At 42.3% G+C, this 15,433-nt stretch overlaps 1 protein-coding gene across 7 annotated transcripts in view; it reads left to right on the forward strand.

Annotated features, from left to right (window-relative positions):
- Positions 1–15,433, forward strand: part of MFSD6 (major facilitator superfamily domain containing 6) — a 39,221-nt gene that overhangs the window by 21,580 nt on the left and 2,208 nt on the right. For all 7 annotated transcript variants that reach the window (XM_042822649.1, XM_042822650.1, XM_042822652.1 and 4 more), the window contains 4 exons: positions 5,234–5,331; positions 10,271–10,432; positions 11,010–11,108; positions 12,871–13,151. In XM_042822649.1, the coding sequence (XP_042678583.1) occupies positions 5,234–5,331; positions 10,271–10,432; positions 11,010–11,108; positions 12,871–13,151 (640 nt within the window). The remainder of the gene's footprint in view (positions 1–5,233; positions 5,332–10,270; positions 10,433–11,009; positions 11,109–12,870; positions 13,152–15,433) is intronic.

Here is a 15,433-nt window from a genome sequence, read left to right on the forward strand (position 1 = left end):
CCTGTGAGTAGCAGCGTTCTGGAAACCTCCTGCTTAGCTCACTTCTCCCTGCAAGGCAGCCTTTGCCCCCGACAGTAGCCTGCATAGGTGTTACTTGCTTGCTGAGAGGGGAGGAGGATCGGATGAAGCAGTGAGGTGAGCACCTGCTGTGTGCTTGCACTTGTGATCAGGCTCAGGGTGTTGGCAGAATGAGGTTGCAGCTTGGTAGTGTTGCTTACAAGTTCAGTTCCTTGCTCTCTTCCTGTAGTTGCAACTGCATGTGTTAGCTACTGAAATGAGATAGTTTCTCACTTCTTTTTTTTTTTTTTTTTGCCAGGTTGAAGTGAAATTGGTTACTTCTAGCATGTAATAATGAACATTGTATCTCTCTCAATTCACAAGTTACTTAGTTTCTGTATATTCGAAGTCCCTTTTCTTTAAAAACAAACAAACAAACAAAAACATTAGAGGAGGAAAGGCAGTGGTGAATCTGAGCTGATGAAGTCATAAAAGTTGTTTTTGTATGTGCTTAATGCAAGCGAGTACAGATAGATCTCTCTGTGTTGTTAGCATGTCTTTTCCAGTTGCCCTTTTGTAATCACAGTCATTGAGAGGTCTTGTGTAAGCTGATTGTGCTGGTTTTTTACACTCTGCTCTGTGTTTTTGCTCTTTGCTTTTTTCTCTTTTCATTTGCTCTTATAGGGTTGAGTTTCTTTGATTAATTTCATCTCTACTCAAAATGTTTGAGATACTTAGCATGGTAACTTGAGAGTTTACTTAATAAATGTTTTTTTGTTGTTGTTGTTCCTTCCTTTAAACTCAGGAGTTTAAAATTAAGGAGTTTTATATTTACTTTGAGTCAGTTGTTTAATTTCTGAATATAAGAACAATTAGCTTGAGAGAATGTGACACTTAGTGTGCAAAGACTGGAGGAAGGATATGGTGATGGAGGAGTGGTGAGATGAGATCACTATCATGATAGCTAAGGATAGCTTTGGGTATATTTGTTCCGTTTATGTTGTTGTAGTGTGAAATTTAGGCTGGGACTTCAACTAGAGAAAGAAGAAAATCCAAAAGAACGAGTTTTAGACAAGCCTACAAGAGAGGCTTGTAAATAAGATGGCATAAAAAGGTAGGGAGGGGGATAACAGCCCCAATGGACTTTAAAGGGAAAGATGATGTACAGGGTTAACTGTTCTTCATTTTTCCTTTGTGCTAGTAAGCCTAGGAAGCCAAGATTGGATCAGTGTGAAATTGTTACAATACTGGCTTGTATTTGCAGTGATACAACATTCTGTATAATTATACTTGGGAAAAGCACATTAGTCATATTTTATCATTATCTAATGCTTACTCATATTTAGTCATCGCAGTTGGAGAAGTCTCTTTCGAGGTGTCCTTTTACTTTTTAACTAAACTTGAAATCATAATATCATTAAGGTTGGAAAAGATCACTAAAAGATCACTGAGATCTTCTAGTCCAATCAGCCCATCACCACCACGTTTCTCAGTGCTGCTTCTCCATGTTTCTCGAACACCTCCAGGAACAGTGACTCTATCACCTCCCTGGGCAGCCTGTTCCAGTGCCTCATCACTTTTCTTGAGAAGAAATGCTTCCTAACATCCAACCCGAACCTCTCATGACACAACTTAAGGCTGTACCTCTTGTCCTATCGTTAGTTAGCTGGGGAAAGAGGCCAGCCCCACCTTGCTACAACTTTTCAGTGTCTGTAGAGAGTGATGAAGTCTCCCTTGAGCCTCTTCCAGGCTGAGCAATCCCAGTCCCTCAGCTACTTCTTGTAAGACTTGTGTTCCAGACCCTTCACAGCTTTGTTGCTGTTCTTGGGCACACGAAGCTATTGATAGTTCTGTGTACGTCACGTAGTTGCTGCTGTTCTTTCTAGTACTAATAAGAAAAACAGTCTTCAGCTGCACGTCCTTCTCAGAACAACCTGAGCCATAAGCATTCAGGATGCGTATCTTCTCTTTCCCCTAGTGCCTCAGAATTCCTTGTTTGTCATTTTGGCATCCAAGAAGTTACGTGGTTAGAGCAATTCTGATGTAAGGTCTTGTAGGAAATAACAATCCACAGCAAGCTGTGAATATTTCACAGAGTATTTCAGTTATATTAGCGGTGGCTTGACTTCTCTTTTTGGTAGGATGACTCAAGTGCTAAGGTTGTTTCATTTTCTGTTGGTTTATGTCAGTAAATTAAAAATAATATATATGCACGCTTTCTCTTGAGTTGCTAGAATGATAGGTGTGGACAATCTTTCTGCAGTATTTCTTAGAACAGTATCATTCAATCTTGCCTTCCTGTCCTAATTCTTTGAAGACAGGCAGGGGTAGCAAAGTGGCTTGCGCTGTCACGGTGACAGAAGTGTTCTTGGTAGAACTGAAATAAAATGAACTTCACACCCGTGATAGATGTAAACTCAGTTTTCATTTTCTAACTTTGTGAAGCTTTCTGTGTCTACCACTATATGTGTTAGCAGATCAGCTGCTCCCCACGTTCTTGAATCACAGAATCCTTAGAGTTGGAAGGGACCTTTTAAGGCAGTCTTGTCCAGCTTCCCCATGATGAACGGTGACGTCCCCAGCTGGATCAGATCGCTCAGATTGCAGTTTCACGGGTTGCTGTAACTACTGCTGAAGTTGTTGTCCAGGCATTTTAAACATGACCATACTGAATAGATGCTGATACAGTGCCTTATTTCTGTCTCCATAAGCTTTCCTGTTGACACATACAGGCACTGCATGTGGGCGCACGTTACGCATGCAGCTGATGCTTCCAGCAGTGCATTAGCAGGTGACTGGGTGGACCTGGAGTCATGACAGCCAGTAGTGTAGCTAGAAAGCTGTTGTGGGGTCATATGGGTTTGAGAGGTGGAAGGAAGAGAGGTTTTTTTGCTTTGCCTCCAGCCAACCTCCATGAAACAGAGTGCAAGAAGTGTGGTGAAGGGCATCCATTCTTTGAGAGGATATGGATAAAGAAAGCACACAGAACTGGTTATCAAATATTTAGACAGCACTGCTGAGTGGCATCCTGTGTAGGAGCACTCAGGGCTGCAGCTGAGTTTAGGAGGAGGATGTTAACCTCTGAAAATAACGTCCTTGAGGTTGGGCTTGAGTGTGTTTGTCTGACCATAATTCCAGCATGTGAGTCTTGATGGGCAGCAGAGCCTGCTAGTTGTGGCTGCTAACAGCTTAGACTCTCCACGCAAATATAGATCCAATGCTTTAAATGTTTGACCTGCAAATTGAATATGCTGTCTCTGTGGATACTGCAAATAAGGTTCGCGAGAATTGCCAGTTTACGTTATCCATTTAGGTCTCATAAAGAGCCTAAGTGGTTATTGTAAGCAATTTTGAGCAGATTCCATAAATACACACAGGTTCCCATGTGATATGCCCCTCCAAAAATATAATTAGAGAAATCTTCTTACAAGTAACTGTAATTTACCTGCAACTCCATCTATATTCTAATAAATTAAAAGGTAGAATGTAATTAACTTGCTCTTCTGAAACTCTTGGTTCAGATTTGGCTCTATGTGTAACACTATGGGAAAAGCACAGGTAGCTGTGTGTGCTGGTGGTGCTGGTGAGAGGACGGAGCAGGCCTGTTCTCACCACCAGTCTGGCCATTGCAGAACTTCTTGGGAGGAAAGGAAGGAACTTCTTGCTGGGCTGGCAAAGTGGTTGGTAGATAGAAGTGAAAATAAGATGGCAGGAAGCTGTCTTAAACAGAGAGCTGGGGGCATCTGTGCTGCTGGTGTGGAGAAACAGGTGTGTGAGATGGTGCCTTCGTGTCCCCAGGTGTGCAGCACTCTGGGTCCTACTGCAAGAGGAAGGAAGAAGGGAGCCTGCAAACCCCTTAGTGTTGTTTACCTTCTGTAGTGTGACTATACATCATGGTTACATGAAGCTGGGGCTATGAGAAGGACTGCTATTGGCACAGAGGACATGAAGGGAGAGGTGAAATTTGTGCCGAGTGGCGTGCGGACAAGTTGCAGTATCTGAAATGTGCACAACTTACTGAAAGTAAGCCATACTGTCTTTGCAAATTTGTGTTGTTGCAAAAGGCTCAGACCCGGTTTTGTAATTTTGAATCTTTTTGATACAGCTGACACAATGGAAGTGATGGCACTGGTATTGTAGCTGTCAACACGTTTATTTGGAGACCTCCAGTGTTGTCAAGATGCTGCAGTTCTATGATTGCATCCCTCCAGATTTTTCAGTGGCTCTGTACCATTGAATTTAAACTCATTGTGCATTTGTGGAACAACTAATTAAGCGCTGGCACAAAGAGTATCAGTGCTTATGAGTTAATCAGTGCTTATGAGTTAATTGCCAATTGCATTTAGATCACTTGGGCCAAACCAGGAGCCAACCAAGAAACTATGTTTAGGGGTTTACTGAGGTTGCGGTCATCTTTTTTTTCCCAAGATAAATCCTGTATTGAGTGGAGTCAGTCAGAAATGTAGCTGAATATGCAACCTGGAAGCTAAATCTGGAAACTGGAAGGGAAAAGTCCTCAGATTCAATGGGTAATGCACTGTGAAAAATAGCCTCTGTCCTTCATTATTTAAGAGCTGTAACAAGAGCTTTTATGGGTTTTTTTGTTTTTTTTTTTTTTTTCCTTTTTCATCCCTTCACTCAGAGATGCAGCATCTGCTGCTTTTCAACAGGATGGTTAAGTTTTATCCTGAGGCATGTTGTTACAAACCATATTGCTTCTGTGGGATGTGTTTTTAGAGGAGTTCTGAGCAATTTGTAGATACTGGGACTATAAACTTGTATTAATTGGGGTAAAATTAATTTGTCTAATGCAAACCTGTACCAGGCTTTTGTTAAAATGCAATAATTAGTCTCTGAATGAGTTGTAAACAGAATTGTTAGGAAGGGATGCTGAATGTGCTCAGAAATGGTCTCTCTGAAGTACAACTCCATGCAGAGCATGGCATGAAGCTGCAGGACATTGAAGCCCTGTGTCTCTGCTGACCCTCCTGGTGTTTTTCCCATTAGGAGTTTGAAGAGAGTCTTAACTTGAGCGTTGTTTTGATTATGTGTTTGGGGTAAGCAAGAGGACAGTTCCCATGCAGGTGCAGGACTCAAAGGAGTTGTGTTGAGCAAGTGCTTCAGACTTGTGAAACCTCCGTGTGCCATTGATTTCTGAAGCAGCAAGGATACTTGTAACAAACCAGAAATGGAAAGTGGAAACTGCTTTGACTTGTCTTTTCCTTAATTCATCCAGAGTGCTCTATATTGGTCTTGCCTGCAATACTGCCCGCTACATTTACATCTCCTATCTGGAAAACGCTTGGACGGTTCTCCCGATGGAAGTACTTCAAGGTAAGATAGTGCATTCGTGGCCTTTTGGTTTGAGCTCCTGTGCTTATGTCTATTTTTCACCCAAATTGTAATTTTAAAGTAAAAATGTGGCGCTTCTCTCTCCGTTCTTCCTGTGACTACAAGTATCCCAGGCAGCACGGGTTTATAAAACTTTGCTGTTTATCTTGGGAAGTGCTTGACGTCAGAAGGGTGGGTTTGCGTTTGTGTGCTGTTGGCTCTTGATTCAAGCAGATCTGTGCAGGGCCAACACACCCTCTAGCTAAACAATGAGAGGGAAGGTGAGCTGGGTGCACACCTTCTGCAGATCCTGTTTGGTGATGAGCAGCAACTTCGTTGCATGCAGAAGGTTGCAGTATGAAAAGGATGCAGAGGGAAAAGATAAAAAAGGACAAGAACCCACTGGGTCGTTCTGTCTCTGTTCAGTTATTCTGCAGCCGTTTTTCAGGGGCACTGTTTGATCAGTGTTTCAGACTATTGAATTTTCTCAATGGCTGGAGAGGAATTTCTTGCAGTAGCTTTGTCAGTGCTAAAAGAGCTCCTTTAAGGTCACTGCCCGTTACCAGACATAATGGGAAGGACAGAGGTCTGGTCTGTGTGAAGTAAGTCGAGCCCTGTTTGCAAGTCTCATCCTCGAACAAGTTTGTAAGGCCTTCGTTACAGTGTTGAAATATACATTGCTCTCACTTGTGTCTTGTGACATTTCTTCCTGTCTTTGTGTCAGGTACCACTCCTCAAAACCAAGAAGAATCTGAACTATTTTCCTTTCTGTTAGTACAGGAGGAATACTGAGCTGTTTGTGTCCGTAGGCCTGCCAGAGAATGGCTGATTGAAATGCAGGGAGTGTTTTCCTCGCCTTTAAAAATAACATAGCTGTCTTTGTTAAAGCCAGTATTGTGATTTCATATCGTGCTGCTTGGAAGATCTTCCACGCATTTTACTTAGGAGCTTTATTTTGAGTGTAGCACGATTTGAGCTTGCAGTATCTTTTTCTGCTATATATACAGAAATCTTTTTCTGTGAAAATTGAACTTAATTGAGGTGTCATTGGTGAGTGTAGATTCCTACTGACACCGAAATAAATTTGCATCCTGTCTCCTTCTCTGCCTGCCACCAAGACCTAATCTGCTGTAAGAGTAAGCTTCTGAGTTTTGATACAAAAATCCCCCAAACCACAACAATTGAACCATTGCCTCCCTGTCACACGAAGTGTTGAGATGTGTTTATGTGACCAAGAGCACGAAAAATGTGTATGTGCTTTAGTTCCTCCTTGAACATCAGTGGGAAGCAAACGATGAATACAGAGGTTTGGATGTTACTGTGTAAGTAAAGCTATTATAAAGATGCTTGAACTCCAAATACAGAGGAAGATTTTGTGTCTCAGCAATCCAGCCCAAAGTTTGTGCCTGGAAGCATCGAGGCTGAAAAAGTAGTTTCTTTATCTTTGCAGCTTGTTTTAATTCTACTGAAATTCCAGGTTGTTTTGTTTATCGTGTGGGTTTGTTTTTACAGCAAGGCTGCAAGGGAGCTATTCTGTTTCTTTTGTGCTGTACTCCAGAGTAATGTGAAATTTACCCAAGAAAAAGAGAAGTCCCTGCAAAATAGTACTTCCTTACACATTTATCTGCCAGCTCTTATTTCTGTCCAGCCACTGCTGAATCATGTACCCTTGGGTTTATTTTGCTTTTTGCAAAAAAAAAAAAGAAAAAAAGAAAAAAAGAGAGAGGTTTGCAGCTATTCACAGCCAGAAAAGGAGAAAGCTGAAAGTAATACACAGAAAAACCAAAACCAGCCCATAACCTCGTTGTGTTCTAAGTGCACATCTCAGCCTGCATCTGCCCTGGTGTGTTAGCATCCGTGCAGCCTGCAGGCACAGTGTATGTGTACCTATTGCTGACCCTGCGCTGCGGCATCCATTGCCTTGCAGTAATCTCATTCAGCCTTGCTCCATGGTAGAACAAGTTCATCTTTTTGAAGTACGCTTGGCTTTTTCTTTTCTTTCCTGCCCATGAATCCCTTCCCCTCCCTGCTCCTACTGGTCTTTCTGACTCATTTTTTCTTCTGCAGCATTTACCACATCCTTTACTTTCTGCATGTGTCATTAGAGCTAAGTGACACCTTCGTGAAGTTTGGTGAGGGAGGAGCTTGAATTTATTACATGAGTTTGTTGACAGAGGTAAGAGTTGTGGCTGCTTTGTGTACTTGAGGGTAGAAGTATTTAAAAGCAAAAAAAGGTTTCATTGTGCAGTGCGTGTGGGTACCACGTGTGCCATGTGACTGCATCAAGTTGGTAGGTTTCTAAGATCCCTTTGTGGAGTCCTAGCAGCAGTCAAACATACCTCTTCCTCCAGGAAGCTGCCAGATTCTGTTTGCTCCGGTACACTCAGCTGAAGGGATGGTAAAGGTCAACAACAGTTTCAGCTGACTCTCGATTTATTTTTCTTCTTAAGAAGCTTCTGAAATACAGGGAGGATTATCCCCTTGTGCTGTGCTGAAGGGCATGGAGAGATTTCCAGAAGATGACTCTGCAGACCACATCTATTGATGGCAGTAAGAGCCATGTGGCATTTCAGTTGCTGTCAGTTTAACTGGGGCAGCAAGGACTCTGCAAGCGTGTTACACTCTTGAGAAACAAAGGAGGAGATTTCAGCCCAGCTCTTAAGTCACACTTTGGAATCTGTAGGATTTGTTTGTACATGCACTGTAAGAAAACGAGACCTTAGGCTGAATCTCTAAACTGAAAATGTCAAGACACTCTGGTGGGTAGATACCCACAGTAGACACAGACCATCGGCCTGAACTTGCAAGAAGTCTTGTTCATTTTGCAGTTCACAGACCAAGTTTTAATGTATTCACTACCTGCAGCTTATTGTTCACGTTGTTTCAGGGCGATGGTCCAAATTCTCTTTTAACAGCTATGCCAGCCAGCTGAGTTGCACAGCACACCTTTTCTGAAGTACAGAACTGCAGTAATAACCTGAAAATAAGTGATTTTCACATGGCTGTAACCCACCCAATTCTAGCAAGTACTGTTCTGGGTGCTGCCTTCTGCAGCAGGTCTCTGTCTGGAGAGCAGATAGCTCGAATCCTGTGCTGGCTATGATTAGAAAAGATCTCTCTTGAAATAAATGTTTCTCCCAACATTTTCAGCTGTGGGTTTGTATGGAAAGCACACTGTTTGCTAAACATCATTTTGAGCATGGCAGTGGGGCTGTTGCCCTTGTCCTTGTCAGAGTCTGAATGGTCAAATGGTGGTTAGTGGTTTAAATAAGGACTGTCAAAATGTATTTATTGTTTACAGAAATTGTTACAAGAAATGTACTTAGCAGTAATCCAAGCTAACTTTTTTTTTGTTGTAAAACCCATTCCAGAAAGTCACTTTTCTGTAATTAATTAACATTAAAAAATCACATTAGTAATGTGCGCACACATGAAAAAAGCCTGTACCTTCAGAGGCCAGTAAGATAAGCTGTTTTAAAGGGGTGGCTTTGTTTTCAGAGGAACTAGAAACTCTGTGTTCTACCTGGATCTCCCTGCAGAGGTGAAACTATCCACAGTGGTGCTGGTTAAGTACAGCCTTTTGTTTGCAGACAAACATGGAGGTTTCGTGCCTCGTGGTTCAAGTAATTTCTGGTGTGGTTTTGATTTGTCTGGCTTTATAACTTGATTTACTCTTGAATAGCTGGTAAAACAGAATGTTTTAGATTAATTGTAAAACACACTGTTTGTAAGACGTAAGCTTGTTATCTGTACTGCATTAGCTCTGCTTTGTTATTGGGGCTTTTCTCCACTCCCTGTGTGGGTCTGTATTAAAGAAAGATTGGTATTTAGTGGGTCTTAAATTCAAAGCTTTTTCCGTGGAAAGCTTGTGAGGTTCAAAGCCTTGAACTATAAATGGTTGGGTAAAATACATTCATCCTAATGTCAGCCTTTTATTTTTCGACCAGTCGATGTGCTGTCTCCCAGGCCATCTCCACAATTTATAAAAGGGGCCTTTCTGTACTCTGCTGTCTTCTAAACAGTTAACTTATTGCAGACCCCAAAACTGTGACATTTTTCTTGAGACTTGAAATGAACAGAAACTCTGCAGCTTCTTGGGCATCCAACAGACCTGAATGGTATCAGGTTCATAAGCTAGTAGTAATGTACAGCTAAGCAAAATCTAAGTTGCTGTGCAAGTATATTACAAACTAATGCATTGCCTTGCTCTGAAGAGCCCCCAACCTAAATGCAGAGTTAATTCCTGAGTGTCCAACTGTTCTTCAATAAGTTGAGTGCAGAGGACAGAAGCATGTTGACTGAGTCATCAGCTGTGCCGACACGTTTTATTAAAGTGAGGCAGCAGAGCTTAGGCATCGGTAAGCTGTGATTACTATTTTTAATACCACTGAAATAAGAATAAATATTCCCACTCATTCTGAGGGTGGCAAAATAGTTCAGGCTTATTTAACGTGTGATGCTCCAGGACTGTTTTGCTTTTCCACCTTCTCAGTGTAGCTTTTTCCTGTCCCTTCCTCCCCGCTGCCCAGACAGCCACCAGGCAGATGGCAGAGACAGGGCTCCAGCTGCAGCTTCTTCTTACACCTTAGTGGCTCAGTGGCTTTCTGCTTAGCTCTCCTTCTGGGAAGAAGAAGAGTGTGTATACCCTGAATCTGCAGGCCCAGAGGGGTGAGGAGTCTGGCAGGGAGATGTTCAAGGCACTTTAGTGTTCCCAAGGCCCATCTCTTAAATGCAGTCATCTGAGAGGGAGAAAGAGCCATTGACAGCCTCTGCAGAACAAGGAGCCCTCGCATCTCCGTGCGGATTGCTTGCCAGCAGTGCATCACCAGCACTCCATCGGTGCTTTGCAGGCAGTGGGCAGGGAGGGGCTCTTCTAGCTTCCCCTAGCAGCTCTGTGGTGGGCAGGGGACCCCGTCCTTTTCACCGTGTTCCCTCTCTCCAGGTGTCACGCACGCAGCCATATGGGCGGCCTGTATCTCCTACCTGAGTGCAGCAGTGCCCCCGGAGCTGAGGACGTCGGCCCAGGGCATCCTGCAGGGCCTGCACCTGGGCCTGGGTAGAGGATGCGGGGCAATGGTTGGAGGAGTTTTGGTCAACTACTTTGGTAAGTGATAAATGTGCTGATGAGTTTTGTTGTATTTACTGAAATTCTGGTTTTACCGGGCTGCTGGCTTACAATCTACTGATGCTTAAAGTCTTGTTGCATTTCAAAGAGTGATGTGCTTTTTGTAACTTGTGGAGTCTTAGAAGTGCTCAGGCTGGCAGGGCCTGAAGGATATCTCCAGTCCAGGCCCCTGCTCATAGCAAGGCCAGCACTGAGTTCAGAGCAGGTTGCTTACAGCCTCATTCTGTCGTTGTAGATGCATTAAATTGTATGTTATGCCTGGCTATTTTTAATGTTGTGTGGGCAAGCCTACAACCTGATCCTTAAGACAAAGGAATCCTTTGTGAGAGACTAGGCTGATACTTTGCAGCCTCTGGTGAACAAATGAGAATCTAATATTCTGTTAAAAGGCATTTGCAAAACTTCTTAAAGACGTGTGGGGGGAAGAAAAAATAATATGGTGAGCTTCTAAAAGTCTATGTGGGTCAACAGATGCTCAGAGTGTGTAATGCTGATTCATCCTGTATCATTTTCCTAATTAAATAGATTCTCAATTTAAAAAAATCTATCATTACAGGTCCTGCTGCCACATTCAGAGGAATAGGAATGGCTTGTTTAGTGATTCTTCTTCTGTTCGCACTGATCCAGTGGCTGTTGGTTCCTGATGAAGAAGAAGGTAAATATTCATGTTGCTAAAATAGATCACTAAGAGATGAAAGGGGAATCTCCAAAGATAATTCCCTGCACCGATGAATTTGTTTGGTGTCCTTACTGAGATCTTGATTGAATAATTTGATTTTGAATGAGAAATCTTTTCCTCAGCAGTGAAAGAAATTGAGGTGTGCTGCTTCTGTAAGAAGTGCAGCATTGAGTGCTTGGTTATCTACAGGAGGAAGGCATAACGTATTTTACTTCCTGGATGCCCTCTTAGTTCTGGGGATATCCTAGGTGGATGTAGTATAGTAGTAGTGTAGTACATCCTTAATGGATGTAATAAGTCATGTCTCTTGCATCAGTCCCCTAAGACTGCCATCTCAATGCTGCATACTCTCATATGTTACTGGTCCAAGTGACCTCTGCCAGAAATTGTCGAGATGGCTTCAGAGGACCGCAGCTTTTGTAGTTGTGTCTGTACTGTTCTGGTTTCAGAGAAATCTTCCCACATGTAGAACTTGAAGTTTTTATCTCTACCTTTGAGAAAAGAAAAACTTAATGCAAAGTTGAGGATTTGTAGTTCTTATAAAGGCAAGAGAACTGTGGCGTGATTCAGAAATGTTGTGAGTTGTTAAACTGCTTTTTACCCAAACGTGACTTTGCAATGTGAGGTTTTTGTAGGAAATAAAACTTACCTTCCTTTAGCTGGAGTGTTAAATGACTTGTTCTCAAGTAGATATTAAGTTGCCTGGGCTGAGGTATTCAAATATTTATTCACCTTTATTCAAATGATAATGAGAAAAATGGAAAGATAGAAAGAAGGATATTTGCTGTTTCAGTTTCCCATCAAGATCTGATTAATTACACATGAAACAACAGAATAATGGTTTCATCCTGATGGCATATTCTGTCGTTTGTTTCAGTCTTTGGTTTTCATTTAATATGTGTTCTCCCCATCTTAAGAGTGGATATTTTAATTTTAAGTATGCCAGTAATTAGGTCAATTTTTAACAATACCAGTTGGAGGAATAAAACTGAGTGTGTGGTTAAGTGTGTGCAGGATTGGCCTCTTTGTTTCTGCTCTAGTAGGGGACATCCAGCCATTATTTAAAATATCCAGTGCTGTCTAGGAGTCTGTGAACAAAATTTAGTTTTATCTTTTTGAAAACAAGAGCTTTTTAATTGGTGAAATACTTGGATAGAATATTTTCTCAGCATGTATGATGTGTTTTTTACAGACTCTCAGACAACGTACAGCTATTACTTAAAATATCCAATAGTTTCTAACTATCTGCATGATTACTTTTTCTTTATAAACACTCTGCCTCTTCAGGATTGTGCGACTCGCTGTGTAGGGTCACAGTAGTCATTTTATTATGGTATTTCAAGGAAGTAATGAGTACTGTTTCAGATTATGAGATGACTATAGATGTGAATATCTGCTGAGATTGAGACTTTACATCTTCTAAATGTCCAGGTACCATATTTCTAATAGCTGGCAGGGAACAAATGGACTTCTTTGTGCTCACCAGCCCCTCCTGCAGCCAGCTTGAAATCCTCTCTGCAGCTGCAGAGCAGCTTTGCTTGTAGGGACAGCATCCAGTTGCTAATTAGGTTACGGTGTGTCTGGCTCCTGGCTAGCTGTGCCTGTGCTGGGCTTTCAGCACAGTGATAAGAACACTGATAGCACAGTCACTGCGTGCTTTGTCTGCTTCATGGTTGTTTTTTCTTTTTTTTTAATGCTTGCTGGATCTAACTGGTGATTACTTTGTTTCAAACTTCAGAAAAAACAATGCTGGCAGAAAGGATCCCAGTGCCTTCCAGTCCTGTTCCCATAGCAACTATTGACCTTGTACAACAGCAGTCAGAAGATGTCATGCCTCGGACTGAGCCCAGGCTGCCTCTGAAGAAAACGAAACACCAGGAGGAACAGGAGGATGTGAACAAGCCTGCCTGGGGTGTCAGCTCTTCTCCTTGGGTCACCTTAGCTTATGCTATCTACCAGATAAAGGAGATGGTTAAGCTATCCAAAACCTATCCTATGCCTGAGAATCAGCCATTGCAGGTAATTTTCTGTTGCACAGGAAATTCTCGTGTACTGGGAGGCGCTTGAAATCTTTTATAGCTGGGGAAACCTAATAGTACGTGGCAAGTATTCTCTGTCAGTGCATAACAAATTCAGAACTGGGAAACAGTAGCTGAACAACTGTATGAATTAGTGTTGCTGCCTGTGTGTACTACAGCAGGATTAACTGTTTTTGCACATATCATCTTCCTGAAGATAGGAGAGGGAGACATGGAGCAAGACTATTTCTCAGGCTCAGATATACTTGAGTTCCTATGAGTTTACATTTGTTTTCATATTAGCTGGAATGTGCAGGTTTTGCATTTGCAAAGTTTACAAAGTGACAACTAAACATGAAATCTTAGAACTAATTAGGAGAGAGTGAAACACCTTACTTTATACTGATTTCTTGGGTGATGCTACCAGATTTCCATGTTGTAATGGAAATAGGAGTTCCAGATAACTACTGGTGGGCTGCAGAGCCTTCAGTTCAGATAAAGTTCATCCCTTCTTTATGTGGAGTTATACCAGATGAGAGCCATTCTGGGACTTAACCTCTCTGATTGGCAGTCCTTTCTTTATACCATTCCCCTTCCATCCAGTCTCACTTAAAATAGATTTGAAAAGTCTCATTAGCAGGGAGTAGGAACTCCAGCTGTCACCTTGTGCTTTGACTGTGTAGTCCGGAATGGAGCTGAAGCATGCTGCTTAAGGAAAGCAGGGAGATGTCAGTGCAGGTTTTAGAACAGCATGGGTAATGTGAAAGGCACTGTGTTTACCACTTGGGAAGGAGTGAGTGAAGTTCCCTCTTACGTACCTGGTGAGAAGAAACACAGAAATGCTTTTTCCACAGTTGTGTCTTCAGAAATGGACAATTTGAGGCATGACAGTGACTCAGCAGAGCAGAGTGTACAGGAGTTTCACTGGGTCAGCTCTCTCCTGCCTTTCTTACTTGTCTTCATTATTGCAAATGTGTTCACAGACGAGTTGGCTTTAATTTGTTTGTGTTGGTTGTTTGGGGCTTTTCTGATCTTCCCTGGGTTAAGGAGTGAAGTTTTCTTTGTTTTTTTTTTTTTTTTTTTTATGGGGACACCAGAGGTACTCAAGGTGTCTGACATGAAAGTAACCTGTGCAGACAAGGCTCTGGTTCACATTGGCAAGCATCCTCAAGGGTCTTGCCTGGTGTAAACTGTCTTCACATAACAATCAGAGAAGCATAGCAGCAGAGGGTGCATCAATGGGCATGGCAGGGGGAAGCTTTGCACTTGTGTGGTGCCTGAGAGAGACTTGGCTGACACTGCTGGATGCACCTGGCCACCTCACTGAGCTGTGTGAAGCAGCCACACGTGCTGTTGTGCCCACTAAGGCTCACCAGTTGCTTGGTAGAGCGTGGTCTCTTCTTTCTCTTTCCCTCCTGTAAAAATACTGATATAAAATAGTGCTGATATAAAATAGTTCTTATTGATTGTGCCAAAATTCAATGCAACTATTGAAAAGGCTGTCCAAATCTCTTATTAAATTTGGTGAATAACTTCCTTAAAAATGCACATGCAAATAGGTAATTGGGAAAGAAGGTTAACACAAAGAAACTGGAGCTAGTGGTGAAAATCCTTTGTCTCGATTTCGTTAGGATTTTGGTTCTATCTTTGCCACTGCTCACCTATCCTCCAGGCAAAGGGGTGTTGTTGCCATGTTCTCTATTCTTCTGTGCAAAACAAATATTTATAGATAGTGAGTCATCTTGTAATGTCAAATTCAGTTGTTTCGATCCCAGGGAATGAATGTACCTGGTATTTAAATGTGCTCTCATGCTCCTCAGCGAGGCCTGTTTGAATAGGCTGAATGGGAATGTAACATCAGCACTGTAGAAATTTTGCCATCCAGAGAGTCTGCACGGTGTATGGGGGAGGAAAGGAACTACTGAAGCAAGCTGTATGTAAGGAGCTTGAAAAAATGTACAGGATTGTTTCGTCATAGTAATGCTCTTGTCTGAACTTTGAAATCCAGTTAATTGCTTTTTTTTCCCTCGAAACACAACAAGTTTGTTTTTTGCATGCTTCCTGGGGAAGCGCAGTTAGGAAAAGAGATGGAAGGTAAGCAAACGTCTGCTTGCTGTTAGTGTCATCTGGATTTAAATGCACCACTTTTGCTTTCTTTCTTTCTTTCTTTCTTTCTTTGTTACGTTGCGAGCTTTCAAAGTGAGCGCTTTGTGAGTTTCCCAAAGTGCCTGAATGCACTGGGGGGGTTTGGCTGGGGGCAGTGCCAGGTGCCTGTACTCACTT

The sequence above is a fragment of the Centrocercus urophasianus genome, unplaced genomic scaffold (assembly GCF_019232065.1).
Source record: "Centrocercus urophasianus isolate 14NV4802_14NV808 unplaced genomic scaffold, USGS_Curo_1.0 seq_20, whole genome shotgun sequence".
NCBI lineage: Eukaryota > Metazoa > Chordata > Aves > Galliformes > Phasianidae > Centrocercus > Centrocercus urophasianus.